This window comes from Oncorhynchus gorbuscha, linkage group LG03, assembly GCF_021184085.1.
Source record: "Oncorhynchus gorbuscha isolate QuinsamMale2020 ecotype Even-year linkage group LG03, OgorEven_v1.0, whole genome shotgun sequence".
NCBI lineage: Eukaryota > Metazoa > Chordata > Actinopteri > Salmoniformes > Salmonidae > Oncorhynchus > Oncorhynchus gorbuscha.
This window is the reverse complement of record NC_060175.1, coordinates 108,377,582-108,397,879: the sequence shown is the minus strand read 5'-3', so window position 1 is coordinate 108,397,879 and position 20,298 is coordinate 108,377,582. Positions and strand designations below refer to the sequence as shown.

Genomic DNA, 20,298 nt, shown 5'->3' with positions numbered 1-20,298 from the left:
CATCCCCACTGTCAAACATGGTGGTGGCAGCATCATGGTTTGGGCCTGCTTTTCTTCAGCAGGGACAGGGTAGATGGTTAAAATTGATGGGAAGATGGATGGAGCCAAATACAGGACCATTCTGGAAGAAAACCTGATGGAGTCTGCAAAAGACCTGAGACTGGGACGGAGATTTGTCTTCCAACAAGACAATGATCCAAAACATAAAGCAAAATCTACAATGGAATGGTTAAAAAATAAACATATCCAGGTGTTCGAATGGCCAAGTCAAAGTCCAGACCTGAATCCAATCGAGAATTTGTGGAAAGAACTGAAAACTGCTGTTCACAAATGCTATCCATCCAACCTCACTGAGCTCGAGCTGTTTTGCAAGGAGGAATGGGCAAAAATGTCAGTCTCTCGATGTGCAAAACTGATAGAGACATACCCCAAGCGACTTACAGCTGTAATCGCAGCAAAAGGTGGCGCTACAAAGTATTAACTTAAGGGGGCTGAATAATTTTGCACGCCCAATTTTTCAGTTTTTGATTTGTTAAAAAAGTTTGAAATATCCAATAAATGTTGTTCCACTTCATGATTGTGTCCCACTTGTTGTTGCTTCTTCACAAAAAAATACAGTTTTATATCTTTATGTTTGAGGCCTGAAATGTGGCAAAAGGTTGCAAAGTTCAAGGGGGCCGAATACTTTCGCAAGGCACTGTACATGTGGGTAGACTTATTAAAGTGACTTTTGCATATATATATTTGATTGTTCAGTAGTCTTTTGGCTTGGGGGTAGATGCTGTTTAGAAGCCTCTTGGACCTAGACGTTGCGCTCCGGTACCGCTTGCCGTGTGGTAGCAGAGAGAACAGTCTATGACTGGGGTGGATGGAGTCTTTGACAACTTGTAGGGCTTTCCTCTGACACCGCCTGGTATAGAGGTCCTGGATGGCAGGAAGCGTGGACCCAGTAATTTACTGGGCCTAACACACTAACCTCTGTTGTGCATTGCAGTCGGAGGCTGAGCAGTTGCCATACCAGGCAGTGATGCAACCAGTCAGTATGCTCTCGATTGTGCAGCTGTAGAACCCTTTGAGGATCTGAGGACCCATGCCGAATATTTTGAGTCTCTTGAGGGGTAATAGGTTTTGTTGTGTCCTCTTCACAACTGCCTTGATGTGCTTGGACCATGTTAGTTTGTTGGTGATGTGGAAACCAAGGAACTTGAAGCTCTCAACCTGCTCCACTACAACACCATAGCGTCCCACCTGGCCAACATCCGGTGGAATTGCAGTGCGCGAAATTCAAACTACAGAATTATAAATATTTAACTTTCATAAAAACACAAGTGTAATACATCAAAATAAAGCTTAACTTCTTGTTAATCCAGACACAGTGTCAGATTTCAAAAAGGCTTTACGGCGAAAGCAAACTATGTGATTATCTGAGGACAGCACCACACATACAAACACATGAAAAACATATTTCAACCAGGCAGGTGCGACACGAAAGTCAGAAATAGCGATATAAGAAATGCCTTACCTTTGATGATCTTCTTCTGTTGGCACTCCAATAGGTCCCAGTTACATCACAAATGGTCCTTTTGTTCGATAATGTCCTACTTTATATCCATAAAAACTCAGTTTAGTTGGCGCACTTCAGTCAATAATCCACCCATTTTCCCTCCATCAAAATGCATACAAAATGAATCCCAAACATTTCTAATAAACTTTTCCAAACAAGTTAAACAACAGTTATAATCATACCTTAGGTACCCTAATTTAAGACGGAGAATCGTTATTGTCTTTACCAGAGAAAAATACAAAAGAACGTGCTCTCATTCACGCGCTTGGAAACACTATAGCCAAAATGGGAGCCACCTAGAAAAACTACCATTTCTGGCTCATTTTTCAAAAACCATCTGAAACTCTTTCTAAAGACTTGACACCTAGTGGAAACCCTAGGATCTGCAACCTGGGAGGACTTTAAAAAAAAGTGATAGCCATGGAAAATAATGTAAGGCTGAATTATGTTCTATTATACCCACAGACATAATTTTAACAGTTTTAGACTTAGTTTTAGAGTGTTTTCTATAAACTCTATATGCATATCCTAGCTTCTGAGGCTGAGTAACAGGCAATTTACTTTGGGCACGCTTTTCATCCGGACGTCAAAATACTGCCCCCTACCCAAGAGAGGTTAAAGTACTAGACAGCTTTGTGACATCTCATGAACTTTGGTGGTCAAGATGTGATGGTATCTGTACTGATGGCACAAAAGCCATGACAGGGAGACATAGTGGAGTGGTATTAACCTGTGGTGAGTTATTCAACATTTTTGATGAACAAATAAGGTTTTATATTTAAGATGGCTATAAAGAACAAAATTATCGATTTTCGATAAAAGACAGTACTGTGCAGCAGTCTTCATCAACCTGGCCAAGGCTTTCGACTCTGTCAATCACCATATTCTTATCGGCAGACTCAGTAGCCTCTGTTTTTCTAATGACTGCCTTGCCTGGTTCACCAACTACTTTGTAGACAGAGTTCAGTGTGTCAAATCGGAGGGCATGTGTTCCGGTCCTCTGTCAGTCTCTATGGGAGTGCCACAAGGTTCAATTCTCGGGCCAATTTTTTTCTCTGTATATATCAATGATGTTGCTCTTGCTGCAGGCGATTCCCTGATCCACCTCTATGCAGACAACACCATTCTGTATACTTCTGGCCCTTCCTTGTCACTGTGCTATCTAACCTCCAAATGAGCTTCAATGCCATAAAACACTCCTTCCGTGGCCTCCAACTGGTCTTAAACGCTAGTAAAGCCAAATGCATGCTTTTCAACCATTTGCTGCCTGCACCCACACGCCCGACTAGCATCACCACCCTGGATGGTTCCGACCTAGAATATGTGGACATCTATAAGTACCTAGGTGTCTGGCTAGACTGTAAACTCTCCTTCCAGGCTCATATCAAACATCTCCAATCTAAAATCAAATCTAGAGTCGGCTTTATATTCCGCAACAAAGCCTCCTTCACTCACGCCGCCAAACTTACCCTAGGTAAACTGACTATCCTACCGATCCTCGACTTCGGCGATGTCATCTACAAAATAGCTTCCAATACTCTACTCAGCAAACTGGATGCAGTTTATCACAGTGCCATCCGTTTTGTTACTAAAGCACCTTATACCACCCACCACTGCGACCTGTAGGCTCTCTAGTCTGCTGGTCCTCGCTACATATTCGTCGCCAGACTCACTGGCTCCAGGTCATCTACAAGTCCATGCTAGGTAAAGCTCCCCCTTATCTCAGTTCACTGCTCACGATGGCAACACCCACCCGTAGGAAGCAGCTCCAGCAGGTGTATCTCTCACTGATCATCCCTAAATCCAACATCTCATTTGGCCGCCTTTCCTTCCAGTTCTCTGCTGCCTGTGACTGGAACAAATTGCAAAAATTGCTGAAGTTGGAGACTTTTATCTCCCTCACCAACTTTAAACATCTGCTATCCGAGCAGCTAACCGATCGCTGCAGCTGTACATAGTCTATCCTCGCTGTTTGTTGGGATTTTGAAGAATAAATATTCTCTAAAGGCTTGTGATCAATTACCATTGCATAGGCTTTGCCATAGAGAAAACGTGAAACTTATTGCACGCCCAGACTACGGCATAGTACACTGGCCTGTGTGAACCATCTGTTTGCTTCTGACTCAAGATAGCCTCTAGCCTCACTGGACTAGCATCCAAAATCACGTGTCTCTGCATCTTCATTGAGGTCGGCCATGTTATGTGACCTGGCCAGTGCGTTCTTCAACGCGCTGAATGATGATTCTTGTTCATCTCTCCTTTTCTATTATGTTTTTGTGAGTCTTCTCTGCGGTCCGGATGTGGTTGCCAGATTAGGGATACATCAGCTACAGTAGTTTATTAGTCCTAAGAAGCTCCTTACTTCAGCAGCATTTGTCGGTCTGCCTGTGTTCTGCTCCGCTTCCACCTTTGACTGTGCTGCTCCGATGCCATTCTTCGAGAGAACACGGACCACGAACTCCATCTTCGTCAGTCGGAATCCACATTTGTCACTGTTGAGATTGAGCCCCCTCTCCTGCAGTCGTCTCAGGACTTGGTGTAGTCGTTGTTCTGTTCTTGTGTGTTTTTCCCAAACACAATGATATCATCTGACATGTTTTGGACCCCATCGATGCCTTGTAGGACTTGAGGGATGATGTCCTGATATGTCTCAGGAGCAGAGGAGACACTGAAAAATTAGTCTCTTGTTGCGGAACAAACCTGTGTGAGTCACATGTGGTCAGGGAACGAGACTCGAGTTTCAGTTCGATCTGATGATATCCCCACTTTAGGTCCAGTTTTGAGAAGACTGAGATGTCACCCTGGTGATATCCCCACTAACTGACTGGTCATTGACTAATAACTGTATTTCAGCGTCATCAGTACTGCTGGGAAGTGTGAACATGTTAACTGGCTGGTCATCGACTAATAAATGTATTTCAGCGTCATCAGTACTGCTGGGAAGTGTGGCCCTCCTGACCACATCTGAAGCATTTAACATTTAATACCTCCCAAGTGCAATAAAATAGCTTGTTTTTGTGCTGCATCTTTTACTCCTGAAGCAGTGATGAACAGTTTGAAATTATTCATCCATTTTGCTCATTGCAACACTGGCTGGTCAGAATGCACATCAAACGGCTGGGTTAGAATGCACATCAAACCTGCTGGGTTAGAATGCACGTCAAACGGCTGGGTTAGAATGCACATCAAACGGCTGGGTTAGAATGCACGTCAAACGGCTGGGTTAGAATGCACATCAAACCTGCTGGGTTAGAATGCACGTCAAACGGCTGGGTTAGAATGCACGTCAAACGGCTGGGTTAGAATGCACATCAAACGGCTGGGTCGGAATGCACATCAAATGGCTGGGTTAGAATGCACATCAAACGGCTGGGTTAGAATGCACATCAAACCTGCTGGGTTAGAATGCACATCAAACCTGCTGGGTTAGAATGCATATCAAACGGCTGGGTCGGAACACACATCAAACGGCTGGGTTAGAATGCACATCAAACGGCTGGGTCGGAATGCATATCAAACGGCTGGGTTAGAATGCACATCAAACGGCTGGGTCGGAATACACATCAAACGGCTGGGTCGGAACGCACATCAAACGGCTGGGTTAGAATGCACATCAAACGGCTGGGTCGGAATGCATATCAAACGGCTGGGTCGGAACACACATCAAACGGCTGGGTCGGAATGCATATCAAACGGCTGGGTTAGAATGCACATCAAACGGCTGGGTTAGAATGCATATCAAACGGCTGGGTCGGAACACACATCAAACGGCTGGGTTAGAATGCACATCAAACGGCTGGGTTAGAATGCACATCAAACGGCTGGGTTAGAATGCACATCAAACGGCTGGGTCGGAATGCATATCAAACGGCTGGGTTAGAATGCACATCAAACGGCTGGGTTGGAATGCACATCAAACGGCTGGGTTGGAATGCACATCAAACGGCTGGGTTAGAATGCACATCAAACGGCTGGGTTAGAATGCACATCAAACGGCTGGGTTAGAATGCACATCAAACGGCTGGGTTAGAATGCACATCAAACGGCTGGGTCGGAATGCATATCAAACGGCTGGGTTAGAATGCACATCAAACGGCTGGGTTGGAATGCACATCAAACGGCTGGGTTAGAATGCACATCAAACGGCTGGGTTAGAATGCACATCAAACGGCTGGGTTAGAATGCACATCAAACGGCTGGGTTAGAATGCATATCAAACGGCTGGGTCGGAATGCACATCAAACGGCTGGGTTAGAATGCACATCAAACGGCTGGGTCAGAATGCACATCAAACGGCTGGGTTAGAATGCACATCAAACGGCTGGGTTAGAATGCACATCAAACGGCTGGGTTAGAATGCACATCAAACGGCTGGGTCGGAATGCACATCAAACGGCTGGGTTAGAATGCACATCAAACGGCTGGGTTAGAATGCACATCAAACGGCTGGGTTAGAATGCACATCAAACGGCTGGGTTAGAATGCACATCAAACGGCTGGGTTAGAATGCACATCAAACGGCTGGGTTAGAATGCACATCAAACGGCTGGGTCGGAATGCACATCAAACGGCTGGGTTAGAATGCACATCAAACGGCTGGGTTAGAATGCACATCAAACGGCTGGGTTAGAATGCACATCAAACGGCTGGGTCGGAATGCACATCAAAAGGCGGGAAGGTAAGAAGGTAAACTCATTGTCATTGTTCTTAGCTTCTTTTGCTAGGTAGCACACTTGTTTACTGGTTAGCTGTGTTAACTGAACGGCTAGGCTAGGTCTTCGTGAAAAGTCCCTTTACAAATTCACTTTTCCTGCACTCACCCAGCTTCTTGAGTGGATAAGGTTTATTTTATTTCCATATCCTCGTCGTCAGTTGTAATGTATCAACTTGATTCAGAACTCACTTTATTCTGGCTTTATTCTTGGTCCTCCATTCCTCAGGTGATTCCTAGTGCCCCGCTGGTATTGCACCACTAGGTGTCGCTAATATACTGCAGCAAGAAATCGAGTTGTGCACTGCTTTGCATGCACACCTAAAAATACATTTTCCATTTGACCTACAGCCCAGTGGAGCGGAGAGGACGGCTGTTAAGGGTCAAGTCTTCATGAACAAGAGAGCAAATTTAGTTGATGTTGTTACATTGGTTTCATCTCACTTTTGTTTATTGTTTTTGTCACTTGCCTATGGCATGTAAACCTATGCTTCCCATGCCAATAAAACACCTTTTTGAATTGAGAGAGGTTCAATGGAAGTCCAGCACAGAAAGAGACGGTCGGGGGCAGAGAGGAGGAGACACGTGATGTTGAGTGTGTGTTTAAGTGCACAGTTTCAACCGTTGGGGATCAGAAGGGAAGTCACGTGCGCAATGAGGGGGAAGAAGAGCGTGTGTGTCTAATAGGTTATTATGTGAGAAGAGAATGGGAGAGTTGGGAGAGTTGGAGCTGGAGCTCCTCCAGGGAAACCAGGAGAAACATATCTCTCTGTTAAAGAACTTTGTGGCGGGAGGAGCGGGAGGAGCTTGCCTTCTGTTCGTGGGACACCCGCTCGACACAATCAAGGTGACTTTATTTATGTCCCGTTACGTCTAGCGTTTCTAACCTATATATAGGGACATCAAACATTATGCTGTGCAGGCACTGTGGCTCTCGTCTAGTGCGCTCAGTTCAGTTGTGTTTGAGAGCATTTTTATGAGTGAGTGGGAAATGATGAGTGGGACATGATGAGTGGGACATGATGAGTGGGAAATGGAAGTCATTGTTGCAGTTGTTTAATTATTTTATATTATGCTAATTTCCCTCATGTGGAAAGGTTGTGTTACTACCTTCCATGAACTTGCATTTTCACCCTATAAAATGTAGTGAAATGAGTCATCACTTTGACCTCAGATTGGTGATGTTAGTATAGAGTTTATAGTCGTCACGACGACATAAAATCGATTGCTTAAAACGGATCACTATCCAACGGTGTAGAAATACTTTGAAGTACTACTTGAGTAGTTTTTTGAGGTATCTGTACTTTACTTTACTATTTATATTTTTGACAACTTTTACTTCACTACATTCCTAAAGAAAATAATGTACTTTTTACTCCTTACATTTTCCCCGACCCCCAAAAGTACTCGTTACATTTTGAATGCTTAGCAGGATAGAAAATGGTCAAATTCACACACTCATTCGCATTAACTTCTGCTAACCATGTGTATGTGATTTGATTTTTATTTGTCTTATCAAAAGAACCTCCTTGGTCATTCCTACTGCCTCTGATCTGGTGGACTCACTAAACAGAGAACCTCCCTGGTCATTCCTACTGCCTCTGATCTGGAGGACTCACTAAACAGAGAACCTCCCTGGTCATTCCTACTGCCTCTGATCTGGTGGACTCTAAACAGAGAACATCCCTGGTCGTCCCTACTGCCTCTGATCTGGTGGACTCACTAAACAGAGAACATCCCTGGTCATCCCTACTGCCTCTGATCTGGTGGACTCTAAACAGAGAACCTCCTTGGTCCTTCCTACTGCCTCTGATCTGGTGGACTCACTAAACACAAATGTATCGTTTGTAAATTATGTCTGACTGTTGGAGCCCCTGGCTATCCGTAAAAAAACAAAATTGTGTCGTCTGGTTTGCTTAATATAAAGAATTTTAAATGATTCATACTTTTACTCTTGATACTTCAGTATATTTAAAACCAAGTGCTTTTACTCAAGTAGTCATTTACTGGGTGACTTTCACGATTACTTGAGTCATTTTCTAATACATTACCTTTATTTTCATTCAAGTATGACAATTGGGTACTTTTTCCACCACTGTCAATATCTTTGGTTTTGTACTGTTGATTCTGCCACGCACTTGGGTCCGCAGGACTTAAATGTTAAACTCTCAAATGACACGAAAAATGTTGTGTGTTCTCTCTATAAAACTTGTTGGCCACACACCAGTACATAGTTTCACATTCAAATCTATCATTTAAAGTTGCAATATGTAACTGTTTGTTGACCCGGCCAACTTCACATAGAAATACATGTAACTGAAAGATCTGTCACTCTGATTGATTGAAAGTCTAAGATGCAGTAGATCTGTTATATGTGTTATAGCCCTTTCATTATCATTGAAATTGTAAGATGCAGTAGATCTACTCTATGTGTTATAGATCTGTCACTCTGGTTAAAAGTCTAAGATGCAGTAGATATGTTCTATGTGCTCTATTTCTATGCGTCCCGTTCTTAAGTCTAGTTGTTTGCTGTATTTAATCTCAGTTTTGTTTCAAACAGCTGAAAATACTATATTGTGGGTTATTGAGAAGACATTTCACAGCGGTTTAGATGTTACAATGATTCTCTACACTCTATAGGACCCCTACCCTATAGGACATATAGAACCCCTACCCTATAGGACATATAGAACCCCTACCCTATAGGATATATTTAACCCCTACCCTATAGGATATATAGAACCCCTACCCTATAGGACATATAGAACCCCTACCCTATAGGACATATTGAACCCCTACCCTATAGGACATATAGAACCCCTACCCTATAGGACATATAGAACCCCTACCCTATAGGATATATAGAACCCCTACCCTATAGGATATATAGAACCGCTACCCTGTAGGACATATAGAACCCCTACCCTATAGGACATATAGAACCCCTACCCTATAGGATAAATAGAACCCCTACCCTATAGGACTTATAGAACCCCTACCCTATAGGACATATAGAACCCCTACCCTATAGGACATATAGAACCCCTACCCTATAGGACATAAAGAACCCCTACCCTATAGGACACAAAGAACCCCTACCCTATAGGACATATAGAACCCCTACCCTATAGGACATATAGAACCCCTACCCTATAGGACATATAGAACCCCGACCTTATAGGATATATAGAACCCCTACCTTATAGGATATATAGAACCACTACCCTATAGGACATATAGAACCCCTACCCTATAGGACATATAGGACCCCTACCCTATAGGACTTATAGAACCCCTAACCTATAGGACATATAGAACCCCTACCCTATAGGACATATAGAACCCCTACCCTATAGGACATATAGGACCCCTACCCTCTAGGACATATAGAACCCCTACCCTATAGGACATATAGAACCCCTACCCTATAGGATATATAGAACCGCTACCCTATAGGACATATAGAACCCCTACCCTATAGGACATATAGAACCCCTACCCTATAGGACATATAGAACCCCTACCCTATAGGACATATAGAACCCCTACCCTATAGGACATATAGGACCCCTACCCTATAGGACTTATAGAACCCCTACCCTATAGGACATATAGAACCCCTACCCTATAGGACATATAGAACCCCTACCCCATAGGACATAAAGAACCCCTACCCTATAGGACACAAAGAACCCCTACCCTATAGGACATATAGAACCCCTACCCTATAGGACATATAGAACCCCTACCCTATAGGACATATAGAACCCCTACCCTATAGGACATATAGAACCCCTACCCTATAGGACATATAGAACCCCTACCCTATAGGACATATAGAACCCCTACCCTATAGGATATATAGAACCCCTACTCTATAGGACATATAGAACCCCTACCCTATAGGACATATAGAACCCCGACCTTATAGGATATATAGAACCCCTACCCTATAGGACATATAGAACCCCTACCCTTTAGGATATATAGAACCCCTACCCTATAGGACATATAGAACCCCTACCCTATAGGATATATAGAACCCCTACCCAATAGGACATATAGAACCCCTACCTTATAGGACATATAGAACCACTACCCTATAGGATATATAGAACCCCTACCCTATAGGATATATAGAACCCCTACACTATAGGATATATAGGACCCCTACCCTTAACCCTTAATTCTCAGATTCCTTTCTCTGCAAGTTGAACGAGTGGATTACTCAAATCGATGGCGCCATCTAAACAGACTTTTTGGGATATAAAGAAGGATTTTATCTAACAAAACGACACTACAGGAGGACTTGATCATTCTTGGGGCGACAGGTAGCCTATTGGTCAGAGTGTTGGACTAGTAACCGGAAGGTTGCAAGATTGAATCCCTGAGCTGACAAAGTAAAAATCTGTTGTTCTGCCCCTGAACAAGGCAGTTAACCCACTGTTCCTAGGTTGTCATTGAAATTAAGAATTTGTTCTTAACTGACTTGCCTAGTTAAATAAAGGTTTAAAAAAATAGCTGGGATCCTTTGGATGACAAATCAGAGGAAGATTTTTTTAAAGTACACTTTATCGTTATATGTAAATGTATGAAACCTGTGCCGGTCATCTTTGAGCACATATTTCTCATTCAGGTCTAAATAGTCACTTTCTGAACACTTCTTCCATGGGCAAACATGTATGGTGAGTTATGTTTAAATCAAAAGGGATGCTGTCAAAAAGTGATTGATTTCAAATGTATTTACACTGTAGTTTTGTGTCTTATCCTACCGCTGTATAATACCATAGTATTGTTTGTTATCCTACCACTGTATACAACTGTAGTATTGTGTGTTATTCTACACCGTATAATACTGTAGTATTGTGTGTTATTCTACACCGTATAATATTGTAGTATTGTGTGTTATTCTACACCGTATAATACTGTAGTATTGTGTGATATTCTACACCGTATAATACTGTAGTATTGTGTGTTATTCTACACCGTATAATACTGTAGTATTGTGTGTTATTCTACACCGTATAATACTGTAGTATTGTGTGTTAACCTACACCGTATAATACTGTAGTATTGTGTACTAACCTACACCGTATAATACTGTAGTATTGTGTACTAACCTACACCGTATAATACTGTAGTATTGTGTACACCACTGTTCAGGTGCGGCTACAGACCCAGCCCAGAGTGCCCAGCCAGGATGTCCTCTACAAAGGTGCTTATGACTGCTTCCGAAAGACTGTCTCCAAAGAGGTGAACACACATACATTCAGAAAGGATTCAGAGCCCTTGCCTTCTCAACATGTTGTTCCGTTACAGCCTTATTCTACAAAAGGATTCAATAAATACAAATTCTCAGCAATCTACCCATGATACCGTATAATGATGAAGTGAAAACAGTTCTCTTTTAATTTTTACAAATGTATTAAAATTTTAAAAACGGATCCCGTTTTTACAAAAATATTGAGACCCTTTTATGTGAGACTCGAAATTGAGCTCAGGTGCATCCTTTTTCAATTGATCATCTTTGAGATGTTTCGACAACTTAATTGGGGTCCACTTGTGGTAAATTCAATTGGTTGAACATGATTTGGAAAGGTACACACCTGTCTGTCCTGTCTATATAAGGTTCCACAGTTGACAGTGCATGTCAAAGCAAAAACCAAGCGATGAAGTCGAAGGAATTTGCCCGAAGAGCTCCAAGATAGGATTGTGTCGAGACACATTTCTGGGAAAGGGTACCAAAAAATGTCTGCAACATTGAAGGTCCCCAAGAACACTGTGGCCTTCATCATTCTTAAATGGAAGAAGTATGGAACCACCAAGACTCTTCCTACGAGCTGGCTTCCTGGCAAAACTGAGCAATCTGGGGAGAAAGGCCTTGGTCAGGTAGGTGACCAAGAACCCGATAGTCACTCTGACAGATCTCTAGAGTTCCTCTGTGGAGATGGGAGAACCTTCCAGAAGGACAACCCTCTTTGCAGCATTCCACCAAGCAGTCCTTTATGGTAGAGTGGCCAGACAAAAAACACTCCTCCGTAAAAGGCACATAACAGCTCGCTTGGAGTTTGCCAAAAAGGCACCTAAAGATTATCAGACCATGAGAAACAAGATTCTCTGTTCAGATGAAACCAAGATTGAACTCTTTGGCCTGAATGCCAAGCTGCAGGAAACCTGGCACCATCCCTAAGGTGAAGCATGGTGGTGGCAGCATCATGCTGTGTGGATGTTTTTCAGTGGCAGAGACTGGTAGACTAGTCAGGATTGAGGCAAAGATGCATGGAGCAAAGTACAGAGAGATCCTCGATGAAAACCTGCTCCAGAGCGCTAAGGACCTCAGACTGGGGCGAAGGTTCACTTTCCAACAGGACATCGGCCCTAAGCACACAGCCAAGACAATGCAAGAGTGGCTTCGGGACAAGTCTCTGAATGTCCTTGAGTGGCCCAGCCAGAGCCCGGACTTGAACCCGATCTAACATCTCTGGAGAGACCTGAAAATAGCTGTGCCGCGACGCTGCCAATCGAACCTGACAGTACTTAAGAGGATCTGCAGAGAGGAATGGGAGGAACTCCCCAAATATAGGTGTGCCAAGCTTGTAGTGTCATACCCAAGAAGACATGAGGCTGTAATCACTGCCAAAGGTGCATAAACTATGGAACGCAGTTTGGGTCTTTGTGTCAAAAAAGATACATGTCAAATAACACTATTTGACGCTTGTTGACAAATCGGGACCTGATAATACTCTCCTTCCGTGGCCTCCAACTGCTCTTAAATGCAAGTAAAACTAAATGCATGCTCTTCAACCGATCGCTGCCCGCACCTGCCCGCCCTTCCAGCATCACTACTCTGGACGGTTCTGACTGAGAATACGTGGACAACTACCAATACCTAGGTGTCTGGCAAGACTGTAAACTCTCCTTCCAGACTCACATTAAGCACCTTCAATCCAAAACTAAATATAGAATCGGCTTCCTATTTCGCAGCAAAGCATCCTTCACTCATGCTGCCAAACATACCCTCGTAAAATTGACTATCCTGCCAATCCTTGACTTCGACGATGTAATTGACAAAATAGCCTCCAACACTCTACTCAGCGAATTGGGTGCAGTCTATCACAGTTCCATCCGTTTTGTCACCAAAGCCACATATACCACACAAAACTGTGATCTGTACGCTCTCGTTGGCTGGCCCTCGTATCATATATTCGTCGCCAAACCCACTGGCTCCAGGTCATCCATGTCATCCAAGTCTTTGCTAGGTAAAGCCCCGCCTTATCTCAGCTCACTGGTCACCATAGCAGCACCCACCTGTAGCACACGCTCAAGAAGGTATATTTCACTGGTCACCCCAAAAGCCAATTTCTCCTTTGGCCGCCTTTCCTTCCAGTTCTCTGCTGCCAATGACTGTAACAAACTGCAAAAATCACTGAAACTGGAGACTCATATCTCCCTCACTAGCTGTAAGCACCAGCTGTCAGAGCAGCTCACAGATCACTGCACCTGTACGTAGCCCATCTGTAAACAGCCCATCCAACTACCTAATCCCCATACTGTATTTATTTTCATTATTTTGCTCATTTACACCCCAGTATTTCTACTTGCACACTCATCTTCTGCACATCTATCACTCCAGTGTTAATGCTATATTGTAATTATTTTGCCACTATGGCCTATTTATTGCCTTAACTCCCTAATCCTACTTCATTTGCACTCACTGTATATAGACTTCTTCTATTGTATTGTTGTATTACTGTGTTGTTGTTTGTGTCACACTGCTTTGCTTTATCTTGGCCAGGTCACAGTTGTCAAATGAGAACTTATTCTCAACTAGTCTACCTGGTTAAATAAAGGTGAAATAAAAAATACATAATAATAATCATAACACAAATCTTTTACATAGTCATTACACATTGATTACACTATCACTCGTATTTAAAATGTCACATCGATTCATCGATACCTATGCTATGATGCTGGTAAATTTGTCTCACGCTACAATGTCATAAAGACAAAAGTTAGCTAGCTGATGGATGCAAACAATGTTACTTCCCAAAAACAAAACGACAGTTTCAGGACTATTTAGCTTGGTGTCATCATCTAAAATAACCCTCATTTTTAAGTTCTTAATTTTTCTGTTCGTATTTGATTAACGGTGGTCAGACCATATGTATAGCTAGCCACAATAAGGACTAGCCACAATAAGGACTAGCCAAGCTTCCTGCCATCCAGGACCTCTACACCAGGCGGTGTCAGGGGAAGGCCCTAAAAATGGTCTAAGACCCCAGCCACCCCAGTCATAGATGGTTCTCTCTACTACCGCATGGCAAGCGGTACCGGAATCCCAAGTCTAGGACAAAAAGGCTTCTCAACAGTTTTTACCCCCAAGCCATAAGACTCCTGAACAGGTAATCAAATGGCTACCAGACTATTTTCATTGTTTGCCCCCCCAACCCCTCTTTTTTTATGCTGCTGCTACTCTTTGTTTATCATATATGCATAGTGACTTTAACTATACATTCATGTACATATTACCTCAATTGGGCTGACCCAATTGAGTGCTTGGCTAACCTGGCTATCTGCATTGTGTACCACCCACCACCCGCCAACCCCTCTCTTACGCTACTGCTACTCTCTGTTCATCATATATGCATAGTCACTTGAACCATATCTACATACTACCTCAATCAGCCTGACTATATGCCTGACTAACCGGTGTCTGTATGTAGCCTCACTACTGTATATAACCTCTCTACTGTTATAGCCTGTCTTTTTACTGTTGTTTTATTTCTTTACTTACCTGTTGTTCAACTAACACCTTTTTCACACTATTGGTTAGAGCCTGTAAGTAAGCATTTCACTGTAAGGTCTACTAGACCTGTTGTATTCAGCATTTCACTGTAAGGTCTACTATACCTGTTGTATTCAGCATTTCACTGTAAGGTGAATAAATACCTGTTGTATTCAGCGCACATGACAAATATACTTTGATTTGATTGTGGGAATCTGAAACCACTGAATTGAGCCACATTTATTGTACCAGTCAACCTACTATATTGTATTGAACACTATTCCAGAGGAAAAACAACGTGGATGTTTTGGAGTCTGATAACTCTGAGGAGCTCTTAGATGCTGAGTAGACTGATACCCCATTTAATTGATCCCCAATCCTTAGGTAAGGCTGTACAGTGCAATATGATTGTCAGTACGCACAATAGGCTGACTGGGCAGGTGATTTCCCCTCAGTCAAAGTCCCTGAGCTACAATGCTAATATTTACATAAACTTTGTGTTCTGTTCTCACCAAGTAGACCGATCCTCCATTTCATTGCTCCACATTACAACACTCTAACCTTGTAATAACATGATCTAGTCTAAATAAATTGTAATGTTCTGCATCACTTTCAACGAGGGATTTTTATTTTTGAAGGCCAACTGCAAATTCCACTATTGTGGCTAATCCTTATTGTGGCTAGCTTCACAAAACATAAACCGGTTCAAGCCTCACGAGCCAGAGGAAGCTACTCGGCTGCTTATAACATTAGCTTTGGGCAATAGGGATAAGTAATTACCTAGCTAGTTGTTTTCATGAACTGAAGTTAAACAACAAGTGGCTACCTAGCTAATACTTACTCAGAAGTATTCCTAAATCATTGCTAAGAGTTTTGAAAATGACTGCAGTTTCTACTGGTCATTGATTTCAGGCTAGTTGCATTGGTGCTATCTAAGTACCAAGCTAAAGCTAGCTAACTACCACAGAAGCTGCTAAATAACATCTGTATCAAAGATATTAGCAACATTTTTTGAACCTGCTCATTTGATCCTAATCTTATTTCAAATGCTCACACAGACGTTTTCCCATTCGGTGGAACACAAGCCTATTGTAAACACATCGTTTGTGGCCAGTGTTTGCAGACTTTTATTTTTGGCCGGTGTGTTCTTGTTTGCAGACTTTTATTTTTGTACAGCTTTGACAGCGCTACTGGTCATAGTGGAGGAGCTTGGCTTGCACCTGAAAATTCAGCACACACACAACATTCTATAACAGAATTGTGTCATTTGATGTGTCAAATTAAAAGCGTATTTGACGTGTATTGTTTTTGACACGCAAAGACACAAGGGAAATCTTAGACCCACTCCAATTTGCATACCGCACCAACATTGTGTGTGTGTGTGTGTGTGTGTGTGTGTGTGTGTGTGTGTGTGTGTGTGTGTGTGTGTGTGTGTGTGTGTGTGTGTGTGTGTGTGTGTGTGTGTGTGTGTGTGTGTGTGTGTGTGTGTGTTTAGGGACTTCTTGGGCTGTACAAGGGGATGGGGGCCCCCCTAGCCAGCGTAGCTCCTATGATGGCCATTAGTTTCTTTGGGTTCGGACTGGGAAAACAGCTGTTGCAACCAGACTCCACTAAGACACTGATGTAGGTATTCCTTTCTTTCTTTCTTTCTTCCTTTCTTTCTTTATAACAGTGACGCTGGGAAACAGGAAGCAAGTTCAGGTAGAGAGTGTAATAAGAAACGTAACAGAGAACAATGCAAGACACAAGTGCAGCGTACGGACATGAAACAACATGAATGCTGCCTGGGGAATAGACCTAAGGGAAAGATATAGAGGAGGTAATGAGAGAGGAAATGGAGTCCAGGTAGTCACGCATTCTCCCTCTCCGGCCTCCAGGTCATCAGGCTGCTGATTATACTCCCTCTCCGGCCTCTAGGTCATCAGGCTGCTGATTATACTCCCTCTCCGGCCTCTAGGTCATCAGGCTGCTGATTATACTCCCTCTCCGGCCTCTAGGTCATCAGGCTGCTGATTATACTCCCTCTCCATCAGGCCTCTAGGTCATCAGGCTGCTGATTATACTCCCTCTCCGGCCTCTAGGTCATCAGGCTGCTGATTATACTCCCTCTCCGGCCTCTAGGTCATCAGGCTGCTGATTATACTCCCTCTCCGGCCTCTAGGTCATCAGGCTGCTGATTATACTCCCTCTCCGGCCTCTAGGTCATCAGGCTGCTGATTATACTCCCTCTCCGGCCTCTAGGTCAGGTCATCAGGCTGCTGATTATACTCCCTCTCCGGCCTCTAGGTCATCAGGCTGCTGATTATACTCCCTCTCCGGCCTCTAGGTCATCAGGCTGCTGATTATACTCCCTCTCCGGCCTCTAGGTCATCAGGCTGCTGATTATACTCCCTCTCCGGCCTCTAGGTCATCAGGCTGCTGATTATACTCCCTCCGGCCTCTAGGCCTCTAGGTCAGGTCAGGCTGCTGATTATACTCCCTCTCCGGCCTCTAGGTCATCAGGCTGCTGATTATACTCCCTCTCCGGCCTCTAGGTCATCAGGCTGCTGATTATACTCCCTCTCCGGCCTCTAGGTCATCAGGCTGCTGATTATACTCCCTCTCCGGCCTCCAGGTCATCAGGCTGCTGATTATACTCCCTCTCCGGCCTCTAGGTCACCAGGCTGCTGATTATACTCCCTCTCCGGCCTCCAGGTCATCAGGCTGCTGATTATACTCCCTCTCCGGCCTCTAGGTCATCAGGCTGCTGATTATACTCCCTCTCCGGCCTCTAGGTCATCAGGCTGCTGATTATACTCCCTCTCCGGCCTCTAGGTCATCAGGCTGCTGATTATACTCCCTCTCCGGCCTCTAGGTCATCAGGCTGCTGATTATACTCCCTCTCCGGCCTCTAGGTCATCAGGCTGCTGATTATACTCCCTCTCCGGCCTCTAGGTCATCAGGCTGCTGATTATACTCCCTCTCCGGCCTCTAGGTCATCAGGCTGCTGATTATACTCCCTCTCCGGCCTCTAGGTCATCAGGCTGCTGATTATACTCCCTCTCCGGCCTCTAGGTCATCAGGCTGCTGATTATACTCCCTCTCCGGCCTCTAGGTCATCAGGCTGCTGATTATACTCCCTCTCCGGCCTCTAGGTCATCAGGCTGCTGATTATACTCCCTCTCCGGCCTCTAGGTCATCAGGCTGCTGATTGTCCTGCACACCTGTCACCATCGTCTTGTGTACCTGGCTTCATGTCACTCACCTGGACTCCATCACCTCCTTGATTATCTTCCCTATACCTGTCACTCACCTGGACTCCATCACCTCCTTGATTATCTTCCCTCTATCTGTCACTCACCTGGTCTCCATCACCTCATTGATTATCTTCCCTCTATCTGTCACTCACCTGGACTCCATCACCTCCTTGATTATCTTCCCTCTATCTGTCACTCACCTGGACTCCATCACCTCCTTGATTATCTTCCCTATACCTGTCACTCACCTGGACTCCATCACCTCCTTGATTATCTTCCCTATACCTGTCACTCACCTGGACTCCATCACCTCCTTGATTATCTTCCCTCTATCTGTCACTCACCTGGTCTCCATCACCTCATTGATTATCTTCCCTCTATCTGTCACTCACCTGGACTCCATCACCTCCTTGATTATCTTCCCTCTATCTGTCACTCACCTGGACTCCATCACCTCCTTGATTATCTTCCCTATACCTGTCACTCACCTGGACTCCATCACCTCCTTGATTATCTTCCCTATACCTGTCACTCACCTAGAGTCCATCACCTCCTTGATTATCTTCCCTATACCTGTCACTCACCTGGAGTCCATCACCTCCTTGATTATCTTCCCTCTATCTGTCACTCACCTGGTCTCCATCACCTCATTGATTATCTTCCCTCTATCTGTCTCTCACCTGGACTCCATCTCCTCCTTGGTCCTCGTGGTCCTTCTGTAGCTCAGTTGGTAGAGCATGGCGCTTGTAATGCCAGGGTAGTGGGTTCGATCCCCGGGTCCACCCATACGTAGAATGTATGCACACATGACTGTAAGTCGCTTTGGATAAAAGCGTCTGCTAAATGGCATATATTATTATTATATATTATATTATCATTATTTTCCCTCTATCTGTCTCTCACCTGGACTCCATCTTCTCCTTGATTATCTTCCCTCTATCTGTCACTCCCCTTGGTTCTTCCTCAGGTGTTATTGCCTCTTTTCATGTGGTGCATTGTTTGTGTTTCTTTTATTAAAACACTCACTCCCTGAACTTGCTTCCTGACTCTTAGAGCACTCGTTACACAGGTGAGCCTCATCATGAGGAACAGGTGAGCCTCATCATGAGGAACAGGTGAGCCTCATCATGAGGAACAGGTGAGCCTCATCATGAGGAACAGGTGAGCCTCATCATGAGGAACAGGTGAGCCTCATCATGAGGAACAGGTGAGCCTCATCATGAGGAACAGGTGAGCCTCATCATGAGGAACAGGTGAGCCTCATCATGAGGAACAGGTGAGCCTCATCATGAGGAACAGGTGAGCCTCATCATGAGGAACAGGTGAGCGTAATGATGGTAACCAGGACCGGTGGTTAGTAAGCAGGTGACGTCAAACGCCGGAGGGGAGGAGTAGTGGGAGGAGTAGTGGGAGGAGTAGTGGGAGGAGTAGTGGGAGGAGTAGTGGGAGGAGTAGTGGGAGGTGTAGTGGGAGGAGTAGTGGGAGGAGGAGGAGTAGTGGGAGAAGTAGTGGGAGGAGTAGTGGGAGGTGTAGTGGGAGGAGTAGTGGGAGGAGTAGTGGGAGGAGTTCTTTCTTTCTGTATTCCTTTCTGTGTGGTGTAATAGTTGAAATGTGAAGCCTAAATATATCTGTAGCCCTTCTCTCTCCTATCATTCACTTCCATCCTTCCCACCCCTGAGTGACAACCACACACACATTCCTCATATTGACTTCTCTCTCTCTCCCCTCTTTCTGCCTCCTCTCTTCCCTCTTCCTGCCTCTCCTCCCTCTGTCTCTCTCTCTCCCCCTCTCTCTCTGTCAGGCCTACCCAACTGTTTCTCTCAGGCTGTCTAGCAGGTGTTTTCACTACAGTGATAGTGTGTCCTGGAGAAAGGGTCAAGTGTTTACTACAGGTAAAATGACTACACTCACTCCCTGCCCCTGTCCATAACATCCCAAAGCTTCAAACCCAATCAAAAATACCTAAATTGTACTCCCTAATTTAGCCCCTTCCCCAAAA

General features: G+C 44.2%; 1 protein-coding gene across 1 annotated transcript in view; it reads left to right on the top strand.

Annotated features, from left to right (window-relative positions):
- The first annotated feature begins 6,888 nt into the window (after positions 1 to 6,888).
- LOC124032441 (mitochondrial carnitine/acylcarnitine carrier protein-like) overlaps positions 6,889 to 20,298 on the top strand; it is a 40,773-nt gene continuing 27,363 nt past the window's right edge. Inside the window, exons 1-4 of the mRNA XM_046344845.1 lie at positions 6,889 to 7,122; positions 11,439 to 11,528; positions 16,559 to 16,686; positions 20,101 to 20,191. Coding sequence (XP_046200801.1) covers positions 6,982 to 7,122; positions 11,439 to 11,528; positions 16,559 to 16,686; positions 20,101 to 20,191 — 450 coding nt within the window. The 5' untranslated portion in view covers positions 6,889 to 6,981. The remainder of the gene's footprint in view (positions 7,123 to 11,438; positions 11,529 to 16,558; positions 16,687 to 20,100; positions 20,192 to 20,298) is intronic.